Here is a 26,033-nt window from a genome sequence, read left to right on the forward strand (position 1 = left end):
ATGGAAGCAACCTAAATGTCCATTGACAGATAAATGGATAAAGAAGATGTGGTATATACATACACACACACAATGGAATATTACTCAGCAATTAAAAAAAGAATGAAATTCTGCCATTTGCAGCAACATGGATGGACGCAGAGATTAGATGACTAAGTGAAGTAAGTCAGAGAAAGAGAAATATATATCACTTATATATGGAATCTAAAAAAATGATACAAATGAACTTACTTACAAAACAGAGACTCACAGACAGAAAATAAACATGGTTATCAAAGGGGAAAGAGGTGGGGGAGAGAGAATTGGGAATTTGGGATTAATAGATATACATTACTACATATAGATAAACAAGGAACTACTGTACAGCACAGGGAACTATATTCAGTATCTTACAGTAACCTATAATGGAAAATAATCTGAAAAAGGATATATGTGTATATATGTGTGTATAACTGAATCACTTTGCTGTACACCAGAAACACCAGAAGCATTGCTGTACTTCAGTGAAAAAAGACTATTTTCTAAAGTTAAAAAAAAAAAAACTAGGTAAAGAAAACTGAAAAATTGTTCTCTGTCAAATTCAATCTTTGGAACTTTTTGTACCAAAATATAAACCTTTCCAAGTATGAGGCTGACATTACCGGGCACTAGACTCAAGCATTATATTGGGCTAAGATAAGCTGAAGTGAATGGACCAGAATAAAAACAGCTTTGTAGACAATGAAAATTTCTGAAATTTGTGCTTATAAATTCCTTTATGTTGACTAAAAGGAGGTCACATGGGCCAATATTTCAGCTTTTCTGGGGCTTGTGTCAAGAATGGCTTCTCAAGAGATTCTTTTGTTGAAATACATCCAAGTAAGTCTACAGCTCCAAATGGCTTCTTTCTTTGTGACATAAAAAATGGCATCCCACTTGCATTTTCCTTCGTGCAGCAGTCTCTTTCTGGCAACAGCTCAACGACCTTATTTAAGATCTTTCTTATGGAGTATCAAAGAAGGAAAAAAATGTCTCTCTGTCTAGTTCTGTTTTAAATTTTAAAGCTGATGTAAAGATCTTCTAGGTGTTTAGAAAAGCAAACCATGGCCCACTACTAAGCGCCTATCTGTCTGCCCCTTTTAGATCTCTGTCCCCTTGACAGACATGGGTCCTGGGACTCCTGTGCCTGGCCTCCTGGCCACCTGTCTGCTCCTGGGAGGGCTGTGGGAATGCTCTGAATTCTGCACAGCAGGTGGGTATCATTCTTTTCAATAAACAGAGATTAGAATAGTGTTTTTCACATTTGCGTGCACTTCCGAATCACCTGAGTAGCTTTAAAACTCCAAACCTCAAGCCATACCCCGAACTAAAATAATCTTTGATGCTGGGAAACACGTATTATTTTTGGAAGCTCCTCAGATGATTTCCAATGTGCAGTTAAGTTTGGGAACCATCGGATTAGTGGTTAAAAGTTTTATTTACATACACACACACGTGTGTGTGTGTACATGCACTCATTTAACCAGATGTAAAACCGAGTGTTCTCCCAGAATGAGCAGGATGGTGGAGATATTCTCTGCCCCAGCACTGGTGTGCAGGAGCAAGTCATGGTTTCCCTTGGGCCAGACCGCCTTCCAGAGCCCGCACCTGTTAGGTGTGCTGTTTTCCCAGAAGCTGCCTCCAGGGAAAGTTCTGTGCGACTGTTTGAGCTGCAAGGCGGACTGGCTGGCTAGTCAGATGTTGCGAGTCATCACCTCAAGGAAAACAACTTGCCAGTGATAGAGCTGGAGTTTCCAAGTGAAAGAAAATGGGACTTCTGGAAAACTGTGAACTTGATAGGTTCCCAAGAGTTGAACGACTTTTCTGACAAGATTAGTGGTGATACTAACAAACGTGTTTTTAAGATATTATATAATGAAATATGTCAACACTGGGGGAGCTTCATAACTCAGTGAACCAGTATTTTCCAGATGACCAGTTCACGTTACAAAATCATGCAGGAGAGAAGATCCCGGCAAAGTGCAGGGCAGACCAAGGGATCTTACTGGAACAGTGTGTGAAGAGTCCACGTTAGTAGAAAGAACATTAAGGAACTATCACTTGTTGAGGTCACTTGCAAAGCTGTGACGCAGTATTAAAGGTTATCACAATTTTCTGAAAAGGCTGCTGAAATACTTCTTCCTTTTCCAAATATGTATCTGTGTGAGGTCAGAGTCTCTTCATGTAATTTGTTTTTCTTTTTTCTGGCTCCTCTTACACATTTCCTGACTCTGTAGTAGACAGTTTCGACTTGCCCACAGAGAGGTCTGTCCTTTGCCCTGGTTTCTGGGAGTTAATCTCAACTCTGGGAGGCAAGTCATACCTGATAGAAACGTCTTCGTTTAGCTTGGGACTGGCCACACTTGATAGTCTTAAGGGAGAGCTGGCCATGCCACTTGACTTAGGGGCGGAGCTTTGGGTATTGTACTGGTCAACTGGAGACTGAGATCAACCATGTGAGCAATCAATCCATCATGCCTAAGTAATGGAACCCCAGTAAAAACTGTGAACACTGAGGCTCAGGTGAGCTTCCCCGGTTGGCAGTATGCCTTGTGTACTGTCACACGCTGATGCTGGGAGGGTAACATGTCCTGACTCCATGGGGAGAGGCCAACAGCAGCTTTGTGTTGCGAAACTTCTCAGACTGTGCCCTTTGCATCTATTATTCTGGCTGTTTTAATCTGTATCCTTTCCCTGTGATAAACTATATCCATAGGTGTAATAGCTTTCTATGAATTACATAAGTTTTTCTAGCAAATTACTGAAGCTGAGAGTGGTTTTGGGAACTTGCTTAACTTGCAGTTGACATAAGAAGTGAGGGCAGTCCTGGAGCCTGTGACAGCTAGCTTGCAGGCTGGATAATTCCAGGCAACAGCCTCAGATCTGCAGTCAATTATTTCCCTACAGATCTGTCTTCTTTCAGTGAGAAATTGTATTTATATACCAGCCCTGGGTGCCAGGGTGCTCACTGCTACTGAGTGGATGGTCATTGCTTCAAGGCCTTTTCCGTGAAAAGAGCCAGAAAAGCTTCTCTCCCTCCCTTTCTCCCCACCCACTTCTTTCTCAAAGAGAAAATCTAGCACAGCTTCATACTGATATTTTCAATTCAAATTTACGATTTCAGATTTTTATATCTTTGATTTTATATTTATATCTTTTCCACTGAGAATCTTGGTATCAATAGCAAATAAGTATTTACATATTTGCTTTATCCTACTATATAATATTTTCAGGACAACAATATCAATATTATTATTAACAATGTGGTGACTGTAAACATTTAAGATTTCTTTCTAGTTCTTTTTTGTCTTTTGAAAACACAGTCAAGTTTCAGATCATCTGAAATAGCCTCTATGTGTGGCTAAGCCATCCACTAAATGGCTTATTTAGGTCCATTTGTTTTATTTTGCTTGATTTTTAGAAATTGCCTTTCCCCTCTATTTCTTTAACTTTGACTTAATCTTGTTTTATGTGTGATGTAAACCCTGTGCTTGGTTCTAAGAGTTAAGTCCACAAAGACCTAGCTTCTACTCCTGTCCCATTTTTACACTTTATACTTTTGAACGGCCCACAGTGCTCCATTATAATGAATTTTACATTGTAGATAAAAGACCTAAACCAGCAGTTATTGGATGTGAATGCTATTGCTAAAGCAATGCTTTTAAGAGTAGACTTGATTCTTAAGGTTAAATTCTTCCTTTGTTTATATTATTAAGTTTTAACAAGCTCTGTTTTGTATGGGGGCTGCAAAGGTAAACTTCAGTTCTACACAGTTGTATTGTCACAAAATCAAAATAGTTAGAATTTAAAAAAAATTTTAATTTACTAAGGGCTATAATTAAGACAGAAATTCTTAAATAGTGAGCACTGATATAATATTACTCTCTCACACATGTGCCTTTAGGCACAGTAGTACCCACGTGTCTCTTGGGGACTTGTGAACCGAAGGGATGGGAACACCATAACAGGTGTCCTCTGTCCGTAGCCCTCTGCCCACGTCCTCAGAGCCGCAGCCCTCAACAGTATCCTCTCTGTCACTTGCCTCTGGGTGATTTCCTCTACATCCGTGAATTTACACTCTCACTGCTGAAGAAAACTTTTCTCTTTAATATACGTATCTTTAAGTTTCAAAGAAGATGACTCAAGAACTCACCAGCCCATAGGTCCCATTGTTTCTGCCCTCGTTTTCCCACGTTTTGCCTCTTTAAGAAGTTCTTCTATTGCTTTCCTGATGGGAAAAAGGAAGAAATTTGAGAGGTAGTCACCCTACTACATTCTGAAAATCAGTTTATTCCACATATGTGATCCTGGGAAAGGAACAGCTTTTGAAGCATAAAATTTCAAAATTGGAGGAGAAATTTTAAACGTGTTTTTAAATCGTAGGTAGTTTTGAACACATAAAAAATAAAAAGAAACCTTTTTCTATAAAGGGGAAAAACACTGAAGAGAAAATTCAAGGAGAAATGACAAATTATATCCATGCTAAAACTGTTCAAATGCACTGTTATTCTAAGAAATACTAATTAACCCAACAATGATAAATCTGTTTCTGCTCATTTGTCAGTGAGGGAGCAGAGAAACAGACACTCTTTTCTCTACTAACAGTGACTGAAGCTAATATACCATTTCTGGAGGACAACTGGCAACATGATAAAAATAAAAATAAAAATAAAACATATGTGTGGACCTAAAAATTCCATTTTATCCCAAGAAAATATTCAAATAAATATGCAAAACTGCATGTGCAAGGAAACTCATTCAACAACTTGTTAACAACTAAAGAAGAAAAATAGAAAACTTAAATATTTACTAAAAACAGGCTGGGTAAATAAATCATGGCATATTCACATGGCAGAAGGTTAGGCAGTCATTAAAAACAAAGACAAATACTTGGCACTGAAAGACGTTCATCACATGTTACGTATATAAATATGGGGACAAAGGAGTATGAATAGGATAAATTTATTTCAAATTTATTTACACATACATATTGCACAGGGAAACATGTGGAGGGATATTATCAAAATGGCAAGATGAGCTGTGGGGTTATTTTTAGTTTTTTGTTTGCCTCTGCATTTTAGATTTTTTGTTTTCTAGAGTGAATCTGTATTATTTGTATAATTTTTAGAAAGAGATTTTTAAAAACCCAGGAAACAGACCTATCAACCACACTGTGAGACTTTACTACAAGTAAGATACTATTCAAGATGCTGGGGGTAGTAACATCGGAGAATGGCCATGCCTGCCTTTAGTATTACCTATGATATATAAATAATACAGCTAAGAGAAAGGGAGGTGTAAGGTTGGAAACAAATGCACTCCAAAGACAGCCAACTATAAATCTAATCACAAAGTTTGAAATTGGATAATTATATACTGATTGTACATTAAAACAACTACTAGTATAACCTACTGTGGGTACTATTCACATAGTCCTAAAGTGGTATTACCATTCTGCTAGCTTGTAGGAATGTTTTATTTTATATTGATTTCTGTTTCATCAAAGCATGCACATGGCTTAAAGAGAAAAATACACTTAAAGACTTAAAATGAAATGCATCAGTCTTCTGCATCATCCTTCCCTGCCACCAGAAAAACCAATGGCAACTCCTTTTTACCTGTTTCTCCTGGTATTTACCTCCATATTTCTAATAGTATTCTTTCAAACTATTTCACCATCCTCTTAATCCTCAACAGATGTATCTGGCTATTTTTCTATAGCTTACACTTAAAAAAAATAAACTCCTATTAATAGTGAGATCTTTTTAAGGAATGCCATTTCAGCTAACTTGGCAGCTGGATACTTTCCGATTCGTCTTGGGAGGGCCCACTGATGATCGATGAAGAACCGAATCACTGACCAAGGTGCCCGCTTCTTACCCTGCACTCAATCAGATCAGGTTTCTCAGCCCAGCCTCCTGGTGTCGGTAATACTGAGAGCAACGGGTCACCACAGATCCTTCTTCTCTCATCTCTTTAAAATAATAATACATCCTGTTGATGTGATCTGAGGGCTTTGCCTCATACAGTATTTCAGGAAAAATTTATCCTATCTGGCTCCAAAGCAGAGAACCTCCTTCACCCTTATAGACATAAGTGAAAAAAAAAAAAAAAAAAACCAAAGGGTAAAAATATTCCAAATACACCCCCACCTTCCCATCAATTAGAGTGGTAGTTTAAAAAAAAAAAAGGGAGATCAATCATTCTTGGGTCCACCCATGTGCCATCTCTCCTGACAACAGAAACAGTTAAAAATCATCAGAGAAAAAAAATCTGCTTGGGCAGTTTCCCAGTTATGAACAAACTGTATCAGTTACAAATAAACCAGAAGGCATTTTCCCATAAAAACTATAAATGTTTGCTTAGCTTTCTGGACTTGCTTATAGAAGCGAATTTGTGCCATATGCAGCTGAAATGCTGTACGCCTGCAGCAGACAACACCTGGTCAGGGACCTTGCTGAGATCCTGTAGGCCTGTTCTAGTCACCTTCGAGAGTATGAAGTTTGATGTGGATTCTTCTGTAGTTGTGACTTCACTTAAAACCATCTCTAGCACTGTTACTAACTTTACCTGCCATGATTAAAGTTACCATCTGATTTACAACTACAACCAAAGAGAAAAGAAGGTGTATGAGAAAGATTGCCCGGGGTGGACCAGTTCACTGGTGATGAAAGGTGGTAACAGGTGGGGACCCAGGCCACAGCAGGCTGCCTATGACTGAGGTGGACCCAGTGAGGTGTTTGTCATTGTTTGAACAATGACTTTGTACGGTTTGCGTAGTCCTATCCTATCTGGACGTGACAACATATTTATCACAACCAGTTTTCAGACGAGGAAAAAGGTACTGGGGACACTGTACACTGCTGACACCACATGTTTAGGGCTCCCTGTCCTCCATCTTCCCTTTATACTTCCTGTCTCCTCCACCAACATTTGCACAGCAAGTCCTGGAGAAGGAAAAAAAAAGGCCTGACAGAGGCGCCACTGCCTCCGCACTCAGAGAGCAGTGGAGGGGCAGGCGGAGCGGAGGGCTTCTCGGATATCAGCCGAAGAATGTGGAGCGTTTGCTCCCTCCCACCCCAAATCCTGCACAAGCTCCTTTGGCGGGGCTTTACTTCCAAACAGGAGAACAAGAGCTTCTAGTAATCATGTGTTCTGTCCTTGAAATAACATCACCTTCAAAAGCAAGGGGGAAAAACAGAAAGTCAGGTAGTTTCCCTCACTCCTGCAGCTTCTGCTGTTCTTCCCGGGGCTCTCGCCAGTGACTTCGTGGGTAAGGAAGTAACGAAGTCAGTTCCCACTGCGCATTCCCACCGAGGCTAGATACTTAAATGATCGACTATGGAACATTGGCATCATGAAGCAAGATAGTTTTTAATCAGATCATGAAACACAAGTGTAAACTCTAATTAAAATATAGGAAAAGCAAACAGTAGGAGAACATATAAGAACTAAGTACAAAGAGGACTTGAACAATTAAAAAATTATTCAGACGCAAATTCAGGTACCATAATTTTTATACTTAGATTCTTTAAACATCTTAAAGGTTTCTTTGTAAAACAAATTCATCAAATTAGAATAATACAGTTCAATACAAGCAAGAAATCTAAGAAAGCCAGGTTATTGAGCAGATAGTTTTCTGGGCACAAGAACAAGCTACAATCAATTTTCAATGATCTACATGTGTGTTATCCACAGCTAATTTTCCATCCTGGTTCAGCTTCCTCGGGCCTGCCTACTCATTCCATTAGCCAGCTGGTACATGCTTATGGAATGTAAACTGATCATAATAGCAGCTTAAATAAAACCTGAGTGGGAACGCAAATCTGGTGCAAAATCGTCTTAAAATCCAAAGTCAAACAAATTAGTTTTGAGTTACCTGGGTCTGGGTTTCTTTTTACTCACATGAATCAACTGAGAGTTAACTATATCAGTATAGAGAAAGGGTAGCAAGATAACTTAAGGCAACGAAAACGAAACAACAGAAATAACGAAGAACATAAGAAAATGAGATTTTAAAAGAGTATCCGAGAAGCTAAATTTCAAGTAATTGCTCAAAAAAGACATCAACATACACCTTCCTGACAAACGGTGAACGAAAGTGTTATGGACTCAAAGTTTGTGCCCCCCACCCCCAACTTACATGTTAAAATCCTAACCCCCAATGTGATGGTGTTAGGAGGTGGGGCCTTTGGGAGGTGATTAGGTCATGAGGATGGAAGGCTCATGAACGGAATCAGTGCCCTGATAAAAGAGACCCAGGGATCCGTCTCCTCCGTCTGCCATGCGGAGGACCCAGGGAGAAGATGGCTCTGTGAACCATGACGTGGGTCCTCAGCAGACACTGAATCTGCTGGCAGCTTTATCTCAGACTTCTGGCCTCCAGAACTGTTAGAAATAAATGTTTGTTGTTTAAGCCACTCAGTCTGTGGCATTTTTAGCATAGCAGCCTGGATGGACCACGACAGAGAGCTACGAATACAGGCTGAACATTAGATGCCTTCCATGTTTTGTGCTTCCCTCAGTCTTTAAAAAGTCAACTTTAATCAACTAATTGTAACGTATGGTATCTATCACATGATGGGTGGAAGAGGTTCAAATGAGGTAACGAGTCGTGTGACACCACTCTGAAGGTCTCGATGTGCTCACACAAGCATGAGTCGGTGACATGCACACACACTTAGAAAATCGGCAGAAATGAGCGCAGCACCGTTGCTGCTGTTGACGGGGAGGGCCCCTGATGGGCCATTGCACAGGGGTGGGGTCTGGGTAGAACCTAAGAGAAACTTTTCTGTAGCAATCTACGTCTCTTCCCATAATGGGGTGATGAGGCTTGAAGGGAGAAATGGAACAATTTACTTGATCAGTGGAACAATTTACTTGATCTTCAGTTGGGATTTGATGTCAGACCACAGAACATCTGATAAAAAAATATGGACCGATGATTCGGTCACTGCTGGGCACCTGCAGACAGCTGCCCACAGCCTCACCACCAGTCAGCAGTGTTTAGTGGTTTAGTGACCACGTGGACTGGCAGGTATCATAGGACAGTTTGGGTTCTGCACTACTTAGTAATTCAGTTATAGGTTTGGTTGAAGAAATTCAGGCCATCCTTATTTAATTCCAGAAGACATCAAATTGTCTGGGGTATCAGCTGAAAGGAAGGTAAGAAAATTCAAATTATGGAGAAGGTTTTTGAAGACAAAACTCAATAGGGACATTGAGGTCATTTGGGAAATGAAGGTAATTATTCATAGACAAAAGATAGAGGCACAAGAAGTTAATTCTGTACATTATGTTAAATTTAGCCAGCCTCTATCAAGCCCTTCCTCTGTAAGGGATGATGATTTATACAGGGAGTGAGACCGTTCCCTTAAGAGGCTTACTATTAGGGATTGTATACTGAAGAAAGACCCAAACATGTACTTTAGAAACAAATACTGGATTACTTGGGGCAGTGTGGAGAGAAGCCCCAATATTTCTTTCTTTATAGCAAACAGTGAGAGTTATGAGAAAAGTTCCTTAATTTTTAAAAACAACTTATGCCACTGAAGAACAACAGAGGAGCGTGAATTTGAATGAGGGAGTGATGAGTGATGAGACTTTGATTTCATGCCAACGTGGACCATAGAGAAAGAAGAAGACAATGTTTTAAGCAATGCTGGGAAGACCAGTCAAAGATGTGGACTGCTTTTTTACTTTTTTACTGCTTTTTTACTGTGAGGATAAAATAAGGTGTCTTATTTGGATCCAAATGTTCTGTATTTTATAAGACACAAGAAATATGAGTTGTTTTTTACTTGACTAAATGAGAGGTCAGGGAACTTGTCTTTTCAACTTCATCTTCCGTGTGCCTGGCACATGGTAGGTAATAAATTAAGATCTGGGGGATGAATGGGTGTGAGTGGGACGTGACAAAAATGCAAGGATTTAAAAATAAAAAGACTGGATCTGTAGCCAGAAGAGGAGATGATGGCTGAGATGGAAGAGACAAGGAAGGCAAAGACATACGAGAAGAAGTGAGATCATGTGTCACTGGGCAAAGCAGCGTGACAGAAGGCGTCGATGGCCACAGGCCCCCTGCGCCCGCCTCCTGCGGCGGCCGCACTTGAACAGGAGCACCTAACAGTCACGGGGGAGACGGCAGACGCGGACTAACGCCCTGAGACAGCTGTCCGGGTCCGCCTGGGGCAGAGCTGGGGCTCTTCCTGTCAGGACTACGGTCTTTACTTCTCTAGGGCTGGGGTGAGGTAGAGCTCAGTGGTAGAGCGTTTGCTTACCATGCACGAGGTCCTTGGTTCAATCCCCAGCGCCTCCATTAAATAAATAAATACACCCAATTCCCTGCCCCCCCCCACCAAAGTACAAAAAATAAAGTTACAACAAATTTGTAATAATAATAGTTCTCTGGAAAAGTTCCACCAGGTTTCATATCCAGAAAGCACTTTTCCTTGGCGTGCTTCCCATCAGGGGTAACGGACCTGTGCTTAGCCTCTAGCGTCATTCTTCTGCTTCGTTGTGAGGGCGGGTAAAAACCCACTCCGTCCACGCCCGTTAACACGCTCTCAGCCCCATCTCTCGGTGACACGCAGGCGCGCCGGGAGACGTCGGTGCTCAGCGCTGGGGGCCGAGAGCCCCTCCTCTGCCCGCCCCCCTCGTCTCCCCGTCCGCCCGCATCTACAGACCGACCGCTCCCGTCTGCCTGGCCCACCAGGGGCAATTAAAGGCCCGTATACCCTATTTCTAAACATCTGAAAGTTATAAAATAAGCTAAAAACCATCAAGTATGTTCATTCCTCCCACCATGACAAATATACCTTCATTACCATACAAATTTTAAATGTGCAAACTTTGTATGGTGACAGGTGGTAACCAGAATTATCGCAGAGATCACTTTGTAATGTATAAAAGTATAGACTCACTGTGTTGTACACCTGAAGCCAGTGTAATACTGTAAGCCAGCTGAACTTCAAAACGTGGAAAGCCATGACTTTTAAAAACAAAAGACAGCGAAATATGAGGTGACAGGATTAACTTACTGCACACATTGATTATCCTGTTAATGAGTTGGTAATACTCAGATGAATATTCAACATGGACAAGATTTTAATATATTGTCAAAATATAAATTACCTTAACTAAAAAATTGAAAACCTAAATTTTGAATGTTTTAAAATTTCCCTATAAAATAATGATTAATGAATCAGTTTCAAACTTGTATGTTCTCTAAGACGTACACATGTACACATGTACGAGTAATACGATTTAACATTACAGATGTTCGCCAGCCTCCAAGTACAACCACTCCTCATACTGTCCTAAGTCACAAGAACCTCCAGAACACTGAAGGGAAATCCTAAGACAAGCAAGCAAGTGGAAGCTTGGCTCTACTGGGAAACTATTTTCTTATGGCAAAATCTGTTGTATTCATGCTGATAAGAAGGCTTTGACAAGTTCTTGTGTCTTTTCTCTTCTAAACACTTGTGCGGCTCAAATCTTTCCTGCACACTAAAGCCACGTCCGCTCTGGTGTCAGCAGGGCACAACCCCCATCGCCGTGGACCCCAGTTTCCTTTCATTCAGGGATGCAGGGCAAAACACAAGGAGGGAGTTTCCTGGGCTGGGACTCGCCCTGAGCGCCAGCCCTTGTGGCGGGGCGTCTGCGCGTGTCTGTGATGCACGGAGCTGGCCTGGTTTGAGGAAGTACTGCTATAATACGCACTTAATATGCACCACTGGGGAGATGATGAAAAATCGTAATGGCAGCAGTGTCTGTGTGCCATGTGTCTTACACTTACAGTCCTCACGACTCCTCTAGGTAACTGCTGTTTCATTGATAAAGAGATGAGAAAACGAGCTGGGATGAGGACCCTGACACTATGACCAGAGTGAAGCAAGACCCAGCCCTCAAGCAGCGCAGCCCAGTGAGAGGAGGGCCAGGAAAGCACGTGTCCCCGCACTTATCTGTACGCACAACAAGTGTGGCCGTAGTGAAGACAGCACTCCTGTCCCTTCACCTGGACTTGGACGTTCTCAGATGCCCACAGCCGCCCACTGCAGGTGGCCTCTGCGGTGGGCTACTGTTACGGGGAGATGACTTCTTCAGCTAATATGCGGGCTGATCCCTGCTAGTTTAGCTCTTAGGGAGACCTTGTTTCTTAGTTTGTAAGACAGCTCATTGTAGGAAGGACTTCATAATGAAATGATCTCATTTTTAAAGTAGTAAGTATTTTTACAAGTATTTATTCTTAAATCCTGATTAAGGAGACACACTCAGAAAATATGGTGATTCATTTTCAGTTCATAAGGCCTAATTAAATGTTCTATGCTAAACTGTGTATGAGTTTTGAAGAAAAGCATCTCTTACTAAAAAAAAAAACTTTATGATTGTTGGGTGAGGATGGTGGAGAATTAACTTAGAAAATAGTAAATTCTAAATAGAAAAGCCCATGGATTTTACCAGACCAGGAATGGCATATCTGTGTGATAGGTCAGTTAAGTTTAAAGGTATATATATATATATGTCCTACTAAAAGATCAGTGGGGAGAAATATACTCCGACAAAGAATATAAGGTCAAAATAATTAAAGCGTTCTGTTTCTCTTCAAGAGAACAGATGCTCTGATGTACAAAACTGATGCAAAGAAAAAAGGGTTTAATGTCTAGAAAGATGGATGGAAGGGGGCTGGGTATCACAGCAAAGAGAAGCCACTACGGCAGCTGCGTGGATTTAGTAAGGATAGGAAAACAGGGCAGAAGGCTAAAAAAGCAGAAGTGAAAAATAAAATTCAGACTCTTACCAAATAACTGTTCAGAATGAAAAAGAAAATCACAACTGTACAAGAGAAAATATTACAATATAAAGCCTCTGAGGTTTGCCTGTACAGTTTCCTTTAATGAGGGTTGACGTTTGACTCACTGTCCTTTGATAAACACACCACATACCAGAAAAACCACCTCACCAAAAGCATGGTCTGTAAATCACGCTCTTAATCCTAAAAAGAGCTTTATTTCATACCAGTGATCTGCAGTTCTCTGCAGGCTGCCCTGAACAATGCTTCAGCGTTCTTGGATCTCAGCCCTGGGGATGGCCTATTCAGCAGACAGTCTGGTCAGCCCTCTGAAGCTGTTTCCTTCAGCTGTGTCAAGGCTGCAGCGGTGTGCTAGGAAACCAGCTGTCCACCCCTTGCTGATCCCAGTGTCTGATCCATAGAATGATTAGAAACTGTACTCAGAACTAAGGGCCCAGGGATGGAAAAAATAAACACAGTAAGTCCCAGAATGTGTAGGATCTCCTAAGGAATTCATGCTTTTAAAACTGTTTTCATTTCAACTGAATTAAGCCATTTTAACCCAGGAAGAAAACATATTGATGCTTCTAATTCTTGTAAGTCCAGTAAAGCACAACGAGATGGGAGGAAGAGAAAGCCTGCATGCCTTCGGCACCAGCACAAGTTCAGAACTGCCTGGGGGCCTCTCAGTGCAAGATAAAGAGGACCAAGAGCCAGTGAGAGCAGAGGGCGCTGCCCACCCCAGAGCAGGGTCCCTCCCACCGTGTGGCCCACCAGCACCCCCCTCATCTTGACCACTGGGCGTGCTGTCCCTCACACTCTAGGTGTCAAGGAGTGCTTGGAGAGACATGGTAGTTTTCCCTATAAAATTGGCAGGGAGTTTCTGAAAAAACAAAACAAAAGCAAAACAGTTTCTACATCGGTAATTACTAAGTACAGGAGTCTACCATACAAAATGACCTACTGAAACTAGCCAGTAAGTTCGTGCCTCTTTATAAACCCTCTAGTGTCAAGTTTCAAGTTGTCTTTCAGGGGCCAATGTATATAACAATGAATTTTAGTAGGATAAGGCCATTTTCAATCTTATTTTCCAGTTTTAAAAAATCTTAGGTAATAATACACACAAGTGCTTTGGGGAAAGAAACCTGTACGTTTCTATAATGCAGTAGTTAATGGAACTGAGCAGTTAGACACACACAGACTTAACTTTGGGAGTGGAGTCTCTGTGAGGAAAATGTTTATAAAAGTTCAGAGTACTGCTGAACTTAGATGGCTCGCTGAAAAGTCAGCCCAAACTGCACACTTGTGCACGTGCGGTTCTGCGTGTACCTGTGACGCCCCCGGAGGTGCAGAGAAAGGCTGCAGAGACCATCAAAGGGGAGGAAGCAGCACAAGGGGACAAACTGCTGTAGGGGAAAAGCCCAAAGCATGGAAAATTCCATTACTGATTCATCCAGCCTTCACGCTTCTATCAGACCATATAAACAGTACGTCCACTGCCAAAAGAAAGAACCCATAGAGAATAATATTGTTGGTAACTGTGGCATCAGAAACCAGCTGCAAGACAACCAAGAACTAGCAAACTCTGAAATCAAGTTTATTATTCAGACTTGAAAATTACTTACACGTGATGAGATAACCAAGAAAGGCAATATGAAGGGCATTCTGGAGTGAATGTTTTGCTGTATGTTTTACAAAATATCAAAACACTTAAGCAGTCTCCTGTCCTTTACCATGGCTGTACTTTCAGTGGCTGCACATACTAGGATCATCTTGTCTGCTACTGAAACAGCACCCGTCCTCAGGGGTGGAATGGCAGCTGCAGGCTGAGTGGATGGAGCAGTGCTAATGAAGAGTTTACAACTGGGTTAAAAATGGAACAGGTACCCAACTGGGAGAGCAGGGCAAATTCTGAGAGACAGATCGTGCTGATGACACAAACAGCAGCATTTGGCCTGCTCCCAAGGTGTGATGTATGCTTACAAAAAAGGGCACTGTGTTTTTAATACACATGTTTGGGACCATACTTTCATGGCTCCTTTGAGATATCAAAACCCCTAAATTCACAATTTTCCCTTAGTATTTGCTTGATAGAAATCGGGCCATATTTTAAACTTCTGTATTAATTCCTATACACTCAGTGTTCTCAGAGAGGCCTCAAATCCAAGTATTTACAAGGCTCTTTTTACTCTAATAGGCAAAGAAAGAAACCAAAATGAATAAAAATGTTCAGGTAGGGATTCATTAAATATAATACTGTATTATGAAAACGTAAGAGGACGTTCCTGACTGTTAGTTCATCTCGTTTAAATTTATCATATAAGGCCAAAGAGATTATAGTTTAGAGAGCTTAACAACTCGCCTCAAACTGAACAGTTTCCGACCTTGGGTGGGGGATTTAAGTCACAATTATCAATATTTCCTCTTCCTCCCCAGAACCTGGATGGATTGTTTCAGCCATCCTGGGGAGGAGTCAGGAGGGACCATAATTACAATACTTTAGCTCAGGGTCATTACCTGTAGAGTATAACGTTGCAAGGACCAGCGCTACAGCATGTCTACAACCCTGCTCTGACACACAGACAAGGAACCCCATCCATCCTTGGTTTACAGGAAACCGGGTCCTGGCTGAGTTCAGGGGTAAGGTAACTGGAACGTGCTCAGCTTGGAAAATGTTTCTTGCAGTAATTTGCTGTGATTGCTTAATCATATAAAAATGAAACCTATATAAAAGTACCTCAATTATTAACTTCAAAGCATGAAAGATCAAAAGCTTTTAACGTGGAAACTATGTTTTATGTAGGGAAGCAGTGTGTTACAGTGGGAGGCGCCCCCACGAGCCGCCCAGGAGCTTTGGGCAGGATGCGTGCCTCCTCTGAGCACGTTTCCTCTCCGTGACATGAGACAAAGCCCTAGCTCACAGATGCGGTGTGGGGACTGAAAACAGCCAGAGCTGTAAGGGGCCTTCTTTGTATTGACGTTTCTTGGGAGGGACAACCTGGTTCACTGAGGTAACTGAATTTGGCAAAAACAAATCGTTTTTTAGTCTCAGTATCTCCTTCTTTTATTTCTATTCTGTAAAGAAAAACTTCCAGAATGTTAATTTTTATCTGTTGGTGTAATTCTGTTTCTATGAAAAGCTGAGGGATTATTTATCGGTACAAATACTATAAAGGAAATTCTGTCTTCCTAGGGTCAAGTCAGAGGAAATCTCCTGTGTACAGTGCACCTGATATCAGTAATCAGCCTGCTTGACAGAGCTCACCAAATCCTTGAAACTGAGTGAGAATTTAAAGGGCTGACAGGGAGAAGGGCAGAGACCCAGCCAGCACAGATTCCCCTGACATGGCCAGGACTTACGAAATACATGAGGGGAAACAATGATTATGACACATTATACAGAAGCCCCATCTCCTATGTGCAAAGAGAAAGCCAGGGGTGCTGGTTCTTCAGTTTTTCAAACAGTTCATTGCTTTCCTTTGTGAACTAGGTCTGCTCCATGCCAAGTTGGCCGCTAGGCAGCTTCCTGGTGGATGTGACCAACACAGGGACACGCTCTGGCCAGTTCAAGCTTCTGAGCAGAATTTCTCACCTGAAAAATTCAGGTAAGTAGAAGTACCCAGCACCTGTTCTACCTTTATACATGTCCCTTGATGCTCTTAGAAGAGGGATTAAGCAGCTCCCACTTTCTAGGTTCGGATCAAGGACATGTTCAAGCCACCTTACAAAACGAGGAAGTAGCCACAATAAATACAGTGAGGAGCGGACTTCCCCAGCTCTGCCACTTACTGACTCCATGATATGTCATCTTGGTTGCATCACCTGTAAAATGAAGCTATTTCCACCACCCTTTCAGAGTTTGGATGGGGACCAAACAATTATATATATATTTACTTTGTAACCACAAAGCACTGAACAAATGTAAGGTATTATTTTAAGAAAAATTTGAAATGGGTATACACTATTGATACATTAAATTATTAACTAAAACACAAAAATACTACAATAGTATCTATCACGTGCACAGTGATTAACAGCATGATATATTATCTCACTAACCCAGAAGGGCCTTTTAAGTTATTGTTCCCTTTTTATTTGTTAGGCAACTAAGGCTGAGGGAGGCTGTCCTGTCCAGGGTCAGTTGGTAAAGGGCACACCTGATTCTAACCTGGAAATTTCTGACTCCATATCCAGGGTCCTTTCAACTCACACACACCCTTATTTCATTCCATCTTTGAAGATCTTTTCTGCACTTTGAGGATGATCAGGTGCTGCTTTGGCACAACATAGATTAGAAAATTAAAATTAATGTATTTGAAGATAACCACAATGAAGTTTAATAATATGGAAAATGGTATTTTCATGTACCAAGTGTTAGTAAACCCATATTTGGGTTTTTAACCAGATAAGTCTCTAACTCAGTGACTCTTTTCCTGCTTAACATCTACAGAAAGCAGCCCTATTTCAAACACATTTCAGCCAGAATTGAGAAGTAAACAGGGACCCCTGGTCGACAGTTTAGTCTCTCAGACTGAGCGGTGGCGCACGTGCTCTGGGAAGGCTTTGCTGTCTTCACACGAACCTGCGGGAGGTTAGCACAGGCAACGCTATGGACGCTGAGGGCTGAACCTCGGGAGTCAGGCCGTCTTGGGCACAACAAGCCTCAGTTTCTTTTTCTATAAACGGGAAAAACACCATCTACCTAGAAGGAGGTCTAAACTGGTTTTTCCACCTGGCTGGTCTTCTTACTTCACAGTCACGGTTACGTGTCTGTTAAGCCTTCTGCTTTTGGCCAGGAATGGCCCAGTTGGATTCTTCATGTCCTGGCTTGTTCTGAAGCACATGGCCCTCAGATGAGGACTAACTTACTAGAACAAGAGAAGGGAAAGGGAACCCTTGGCTGGCTTGCTGCAAGTCTGGGCAGCAGGCAGTGATGTACCTGCGGGCTGACACTTCTAAAGACTGACATTTCCAGCAGAATAGCTGCTGCTTTTTTTTTTTTTTTTTGTCTTCCAGTTTTATTGAGATATCATTGACATACAGCACTTTATAAGTTCAAGGTGTACAGCGTACTGATTTGACTTACAGACATCATGACATAATGACCACAGTAAGTTCAGTGAATATCCATCACCTCATATAGAAGCAACATTAAGGAAATAGAAAAAAGTTTTTTTCCTTGTGATGAGAAATCTTAGGATTTACTCTCTTAACAACTTTCATACACAACATATAGCAATGTTAATTATATTTATCGTGTTGTACATTACACTCTAGAACTTATTTATCTGATAACTGGAAGTTTGTACCTTGACTACCTTCATCTAGTTCCCTCTCTCATCACCTCCTGCCTCTGGAAACCACAAATCTGATCTTTTTCTATGAGTTTATTTTTGAAGTATAATTGACTTATAATACTACGTTAGCTCCTGGTATAAGCTAGTGATTTGATATTTTTATACCTTTCAAAGTGATCACCATGATAAGTCTAGTTTTCATCTGTCACCACAAAAGATATTACATAATTATTGACTATATTCCCCACACTGTACATTTCATACCTGACTCATTTATTTGGGAACTGGAAGTTTGTACTCTTCATCTCCCTCACCTATTTCTCTCCTTTCCCAGCTCCTTCCCCTCTGGCAGATACCTGTTTTTTCTCTGTATCTATGACTGTTTCTGTTATGTTTGTTCATTTGTTTTTTAAGATTCCATATAAGTGAAATCATACAGGATTTGTCTTTCTCTGTCTGACTTACTTCATTTAGCAACATGCCCTCAAGGTCCATCCATGTTGCTGCAGATGGCAATATTTCATTCTTTTTTATGGCTGCGTAATAGTCCACGGCAGATACACACACATCTTCTTTATCCAGTCATCTATTGATAGGCACTTAGGTTGCTTCTGTATCGTGGCTGTTGTAAATAGCGCTGCAATGAACATAGGGGTGCATATATCTTTTCAAATTAGTGTTTTTGTTTTCTTCAGATAAATGGCCAGGAGCAGAACTGTTGGATCATATGATAGTTCTATTTTTTTTTTTTTTTTTTGAGGAACCTCCATACTGTTTTCCGTGGTGGCTGCACCAGTTTACATTCCCACCACCAGTGCATGAGGGTTCCCTTTTCTCCATATCCTTTCCAGCACTTGTTACTTCTTGTCTTTTTGGATAACAGCCATTCTGACAGGTGTGAGGCAATATCTCATTGTGGTTTTGATTTGCATTTCCCTGATGATTAGTGATGTTGAGCATCTTTTCATGTGCCAGCAGCAGACGTTTCTAATCATAAGGCCCGAGAATCCCCATTTTTTCCCATCCATTTAAGGAGAAAGTACAATCTTTGCCATGTAAACAAATAAAAACAAAACATTTGTAGACTCAAGTCCTGAAGGCTTAGATTACAAGCTCCGATGGAGAACAAAAAACCGGCTTTTTTATTTTGATAAACACGCAACGATTATACTCTTCTTCATCTTCAGGGACTGAGTTAATAATTGACAGTTATATCCCCAATTTCACATTAATCAGTTATGAATAAGTATTCCAGACAGCAGGGTTTATGCTTCAGTATGCAGAGTCGAGTTTAAGCAAGCAAATCAGGATCTGAAATAACTTCAGATGAGGAATCTCAATGATATGTGATCCTTATCTTGGAATCTGAGTTCCAGTCAAAATTTATTCTGAGATCCCATATATTTTACCAAGTACCCTGGTGAGAAATTAAGAGCTGTGGACCAAATGCTTGTGAGGATCCAAGGGAAAACTGGAAGTGTCTGTTCATCTTATTTTGGAGCTATTGTGATAAGAATGGCTCAACAGACGTCAAATTGTACAATGCTTCTTTTAATTCTGTTTTCACCTTATGATATGGTGATTTATAGTAAGAAATATACACTTGGTTTTCCTCCCGTTCCTGACACAGAGCTCCTAAAACCCTAGGAATTTTCTGATTAGAGTTGTAATGGGGTCTTGCTATGTTGATGACATGACTTTTGGGAAAGCCCCTAGGAAACCTAAGGATGGTGCTGGTTGCCAGGAGAACCAATCTTGTGATTAAAGTTGGAACTTCTGGTCCCACCCCCAGACCTCTGGGGAGGAGAGAGGAGCTAGAGATTGAGTTCAGTCGCCAATGGCCAATGATTTAATCAATCATGCCTGTGTAACAAGGCCTCCATGACACCGCAAAGGACAGGGTTTGGAGAGCTTCCGGGCTGGTAAGCAAGCACTTGGAGATTCGAGGAGAGGCAGGGTGCCCAGGAAGGGCATGGAAACTTCACACCCTTTCTACATGCCCCGTGTACCTCTTCATCTGGCTGTTCATCCATATCCTTTACAATAAACTGATAAATGCAAGTAAACACTTATCTGAACTCTGTGAGCCACTCTAACAAATTAACTGAACCCAGGGAGGGGGTTGTGGAAACCTCCAGTTTATAGCCAGTAGGTCAGAAGCACAAGTCACAGCCTGGATTTGCGATTGGCAGCTGAAGTGGGGGTGGGCAGGCGCACAGTCTGGTGGGACTGATCCCCAAACCAATGAGATCTGACACTGTCTCCAGGCAGAGAGTGTCAGAACTGAATTGAGTTCATTGCTTGGTGGTACTGGAAAACACACACTGGAGGCCTTCATGTGCTGTCTGGCCATGTAAAGACTGTGATTTCTGACAATTTCCCACCAAAGCACAGTTAATTTTCTTTGACAAAATAAAACCTATGCAACTCTACATCAGTTCACCCTATTAGATTTTGCTTTTTGAAATGTTAATGATCAGTGAACTCCCCAAACCTCAAACCGTGCGGTAGGGACGCGGAGTAGAGCAGGTGCTCACAACACCGACAGTGGCTGCCGTGGGGCCGGTGCTCCCCAAGGTGAGACGCACTCAACTGCAACCACCCCTGGCCTTTCAGACCCAGCCCCGCCTCCTTAGATGTGTATAAACAACACACCCAACTCTTCTTAGCTCAGGGACCTCTCTGGACTCCCCTACCATCTGCTAGATTCCTCTAAGATCCACTTGGTCCCTACTGTGCAGGACACCACGTTGGTGCCCCATCTTTGCCTGCCTGGGTCATGACCACCTTCTGCCTAATGAACTCCTCCCTGACAGTCCCAGCCTGTCATCGTCCACTGTGACAGATCACGGGCACATGCCAAGGCCCAGACCTGGAAGCAAGCTGGGCACATCTGACAGAAGTGTGAAGGGGCCCCAGCTGGGGCCGTGCCAGACGCGACAGGCCGGGACACAGCCAGTCCTGCGAAGGCTGCTGTTCTAGCCACCACCGCCACCTTAAAAGGCAGCCAGTACAGCAACCACCAAAGTAACGGCTCATGTCCGAGGGCTTCAGTGTGCTAGGAACTGTGCTTTACTGCATTTATTCTCCATGGGAACCTTATGTGTAAAGTAGGTATTATTATTAAACCAATTTTACAGATGAGGAAACCGAGGCTCAGAAAGGCTAAGCTGCGCTCCCACGCCCGCAAGTTAGGAAGCAGGAAAGCTGACGCTGAGACCAGGCCCTCCGCCCTCAGAGCCTCACACTTCGCTTGCACACGGGGCTGCCTCGAGAGAGATCCCTTCAAACAAAGACTCTTTCAGCCTTGAAGAAGAGAAACCCAAACCCCTCCAGACCCCAACCTATAAAGCCAGCTGGTCCAGCCCCTGTCTGATTAGGTGCTCTGGTCAGTCCGAGTTTCTCTGAGAGCCCTTCTGACAGCACTGGTTGAGGCACTGTCTGCTGCTGTTCTCAGGTCTGACCCGAGCCCGCGTGGTGAGCTGAGGGAAGCACACAGGGAGCTCTTCTTTTTGACGTTTACTAAGAGCCTGGCATAGCAAACGTGACATTTGCTGAGAATCAGTAGGTAAAGCACCAATATATTCTATTATATGCAAGTTTATGCTTAGCTGACATAGCTGGGGCCCTGACTTCCTATCAATATTCAGATACCTGGCACCCAGCCAGGTATCCATCTGCTACAGAACCTGCTTTTCCTTCCCGCTTAACCTCTGTCTTGAAGCTTGGGGAAGATTATGAAGGTTCCATCAGAATCTCCACTTGTTTGTGACAAAAGGAGAAACACAATCCATTTATCTTTGATTTTTATCTATATTCAATTATTAGGAATGCTATTTTAAACTATCTTTTTTTAAAAGCAATGGCTTTAGCAGACCGATAAGCTTCCATACAGGGGTCTGCAAATTTATATTATAGTGCTGCCTTGGGCCAGAAGAAACAAACAAAAAATTGCAGAGGATGCCAAGGTGTTTTAAGTTTTCACCCAGAAGAAATCTGAACGAAACCAGCGTGCTGGACACAATTAGTGACATCGTAATAATGACATTACTAGTAACACTGACTGAGAGCGTGCTACATAGCCGGTGTCCTCAGTGCTTCGATTCTATTGTCTAAATTAATAGTTATAACATCCCTATATGGTAAGTATTGTTGTTATCCCAATCTCACAGATGAAGAAACTCAGGCACAAAGAGGTCAAACAGCTCGTCCAAGGTCACAGAGCTAAGAAGTCTAGTGCCGGGCAAGGCTCCGGCAGTGTGATTCCAACAGTGCAGTAAGCTCTCTACGCCCATGCTGTGCTGCCTCGCAGCCACTTGGCCTGAAAAGACGTGCAGGATCCCAAGCTCATCCACTTCTGCTTCTAAGAAAGATGCGCTTCTCTCAAAAATACCAAAACCAAGATTAAAATCAACTCTCCTGATACACATACCATGTTAGCCAATCCCAAAGTCCAGTGACACCCTACGGCCCCGCACGGCAATGCGAATTCTCTACTACAATTATTAGGTAAATACATATACAGATTAAAGGTAAGTGATATAAATCCAGGCACTAATAAACACTACACACACATACAATGGTGAAAGTTTATTCCTTTTAAAAGGTTCCTAATTTTGCTCTTTTGTTGCTGAATAATCTAATTTCCTCTTCTAGAAAATTCTGAGCATATTCTCATTTTTCCTTGGTCTCTTTCTATGTCACCTCAGAAAAGCCTTCCTTAACTACTCAGACCCCAGGATTTGCTTCCCATTTACATCACTACCTTAATTACCTTATATATTTATGCATTTTTATTTTCTACTTCTGCCAGTAGAAAATAGAGTGCACATGAGGCAACTTGTTCCCTGCTGTCCCCCGTGTACTTAAGCCATGCCTGCATCTAGCGTGCGCTCAGTGATTTTGTGGAATGAATGAATGAATACAGTGCTCCCTCTGAGAAAAGCCAGTTTTTGGGGGCAGACAGTGGCAAGAGCTGGTCACTCACTGCCTGGCCTCCTCCCTCTCCTCCAGCTTCCACATCTATGGCCCTGGAGTCCTGGCCTTGTTAAAGATGTGGATTCTTCTGACACGGGTATGGGAAGGAGGTAGGGGTGGGCTTCTGACGGGCAGGGAGGGAGATGGCAAATCCTGCCATCCTGGTTTTGGCTGTGAGGGAGCAGCAGGAACACAGAGGGGTGAAAGATACGTGGCCATGTTCAACCCTCTCTGCTTGACCCCTATCTGGAGTCTGCCTCCAAGTTATTTAAATTCTTTTCCAGCAGTTTTTTGGTATCTGTCCTTTGACCTCATTCCCCTTTATGTCACTCCTGGACTGTTACGGATGCCCCCCACTCGCCGCTGTCTGCCATGTTTCCTTCCACTCATCCATTCTGCACAGGCATGGAAAATTGAAACCTTTCTGGCATTCCCTAGCTCAAGAATCTTTTAACAGCTTCTTCCTACCGGGAAGGAGGAAACCGTTTATCCCGGAACACTGTTTTACACGTCTGCCTACTTCAGTACTCCAGGCGTTGCTGGAAGGCAGATAGCTTGTTTTGTTTGCTTTCTGCGGTGCCTAGGACAGTGGCTGGCAGAGTGGGTGTGCACGAGACCAACTTTGCTTCAAGAGTGTCCTCGCCAATTCCATTCTGTATTCAGCAGATAATATCCTACACTGCACATTAGGATGCTTTGTCGTAAATGTGTCTTGAGTTGTTGTCGTATCTTTCTCAAGTGTACTGCTCTTGTCTGCCCTCTCCAAAACCAGAGGGCTTGTTCAGACAGACTCATTATATTCTCATTATCTCCATCATTTCTGAGGTGTACATGTTTGCTGCATAGAGATCCAAAAATGTGGGTTTGGAAGGAATTTCATCGTGGAAAAAAAAAAAACAGACCAGTCAGTAACTAGTTTATAAATTTTCAAATGCAAAAGAAAACCAACATTAAGAATTTGAGCACTAAAGGGTTGGATTTGGGGTCTTTTTAAGTACTTGAAAGGAGACTGGTGGATTTAGGCTAATTCCCTAGAAGTCCAGTTTAAGGGATATTACAAAGATTGGCTCTAAATCATGCTAACTAAAAAAGATGACTTCAGTGACCTGGAGACTGGCTATAGTCTTAATAACATGTTTAAGGTTAACAAAAAGAAAGGTGGGAAATGGTGGGCCATAAAACTTGGTAAGCTTTCATATTTCTAGAAATGTAAGACACTCTTTGGGTCAGAATGGCACTGATTGGACCACTTCCTGTACAGACACCTTTTTATCTCCAGAGATTTCGTAGGCACCTATGTGTTGTAACAACTAATTAGAACACTTAGATGTTACAGCTATATGCAATTTATGAATAATTAGTTTGTAAAGTGCTTTGAAAATGGAAAGTGCTAGTTAAGTACTCAAATCATTATATATTAAAAGCCTTTGGTATATAATCATTTTATTTAATAATTGGCTCCTTAAAAGGCATAGTACTTTATAGTTGAACAGAATTTCTGAGCTTGCCATTAATACTATTTTACTTAGAGTGAAATGCTGTTAGAGAGCAAATCAGAGACACCTGATCAAGTTTTTTCAGTTTATACAGATAAATATGATTTTTATGTATCTCCTTCACTTTTTCATAGACCAATTCTGCCTTCTCTCATGTTCCTACAGACTTTTTGCAAAGGTTTCTCCCACATCTATGTGACTCTTGGATATCCTGCCTGCCCTGCCCTGTTTTTCCTTTGACCCATCTGCTTTGTGAAGGTGTTCTGCATGAACCCGAGTTTACGGTGACCCTAAACAGATTCAAGACTGAATGCTACATCATCAGTGATGAAAAATCCTTTTAGGAGCAGTGAGACCATGAGATGTGGTGAGTGGGTTTCCCTTGTGCACTGTCACTGACTACTTAGTCGCTATCACCATTCTGCTCCACTGTGTCAACTCATTAAACTTGGCTTTCATCTCCTAACAGGCCTTGCCTCCTAAGTATTCAACTTCACTTAAATAATCCTGTTTACTATCCCCACCCAACTACTCACAGGCAAAATTTTAGAAGAGGCAAAGACGTTTGTGGTCACTTTTACACTTACCCCTTTAGGACCTGCTTACATCTGCAAGGGCCAACGTCCTTCCACTGACACTGGCTTCCTGGCACCTCTCACCGCCACTGTGGGAGAATGCTCCCGATCCTTGCCTCGTAATTTTGATCTTTCCCTGTCCACCCCTGCTCCCACTTATAGTCTCCAGTGTCCTACGGTGTATTTGCTTTATTGGAAAACCCACACTAGGCCCTTCTTCTGTGCGAGTGTTAATGTCTTTGTAGGCACTACACTAATGCTGCCAGCTGCCCAGTGACCTCCCTGTTAATTCCAACCGACATTTTTCTGTCCTCATGTGACTCATTCAACATCATTCTCCCCTCTTTGAAAGCCTTGGCTTCCCCCACTCGACTTCCTACAGACTCTCCCACCACTTCACCGGCTGCTCCTTCAACCCAGCCTTTGAAGGCTGAGCTTGCCCCAGGCTTGGTCTTGCGCCTCCTCCCTTGCCACGCTCGTTTTTATGGATTTACACCGTCTTTGTGGCAAGAACTCACAAAGTTTCTTTCTACTTAAATCTCTTTCATGGTCTCCAACTCCTGTCTACTGACTACCTTGCTCAAAATGGAATGTTTCATTCCAGTCAGCTTCTCACCTCCCAACCAATTCTCCCCACCTAAGCTTCCCATTTCAGTAATTTGAGACCAAACCTAGACAGGAATCATCCTCCTCTGTCCTCACCTTCCACATCCAGTTCCTGAGGTTTACCCTTTTCTCTCCATCGCTAGCTTACGGCCCTTCCAGGCCACTTCAACTCTTAGTTTCTCTGCTTCTACGCTGGCCTCTCTACAACCTGTTCCGCCACACCGTAATCGAATACCCAGAGGTCTTCTCATAGTACTTTCCAAACTCCTTCCCG

The 26,033-nt window shown here is 42.2% G+C and overlaps 1 protein-coding gene and 1 long non-coding RNA gene across 2 annotated transcripts in view; one reads left to right on the forward strand and one right to left on the reverse strand.

The window, feature by feature from the left end:
• The window catches only part of LOC116157157 (protein POLR1D), a 35,918-nt gene that overhangs the window by 7,279 nt on the left and 2,606 nt on the right, over positions 1-26,033 (reverse strand). The window contains exon 2 of the mRNA XM_031465802.2: positions 4,172-4,246. Within this exon, the coding sequence (XP_031321662.2) occupies positions 4,172-4,246 (75 nt within the window). The remainder of the gene's footprint in view (positions 1-4,171; positions 4,247-26,033) is intronic.
• LOC116157159 (uncharacterized) lies at positions 1,030-25,049 on the forward strand. Its single transcript, XR_004141083.2, has 3 exons — positions 1,030-1,231; positions 16,299-16,413; positions 24,744-25,049. It is a non-coding gene; the product is annotated as an uncharacterized LOC116157159 (long non-coding RNA).

Source organism: Camelus dromedarius, chromosome 13, assembly GCF_036321535.1.
Source record: "Camelus dromedarius isolate mCamDro1 chromosome 13, mCamDro1.pat, whole genome shotgun sequence".
NCBI classification, from domain to species: domain Eukaryota; kingdom Metazoa; phylum Chordata; class Mammalia; order Artiodactyla; family Camelidae; genus Camelus; species Camelus dromedarius.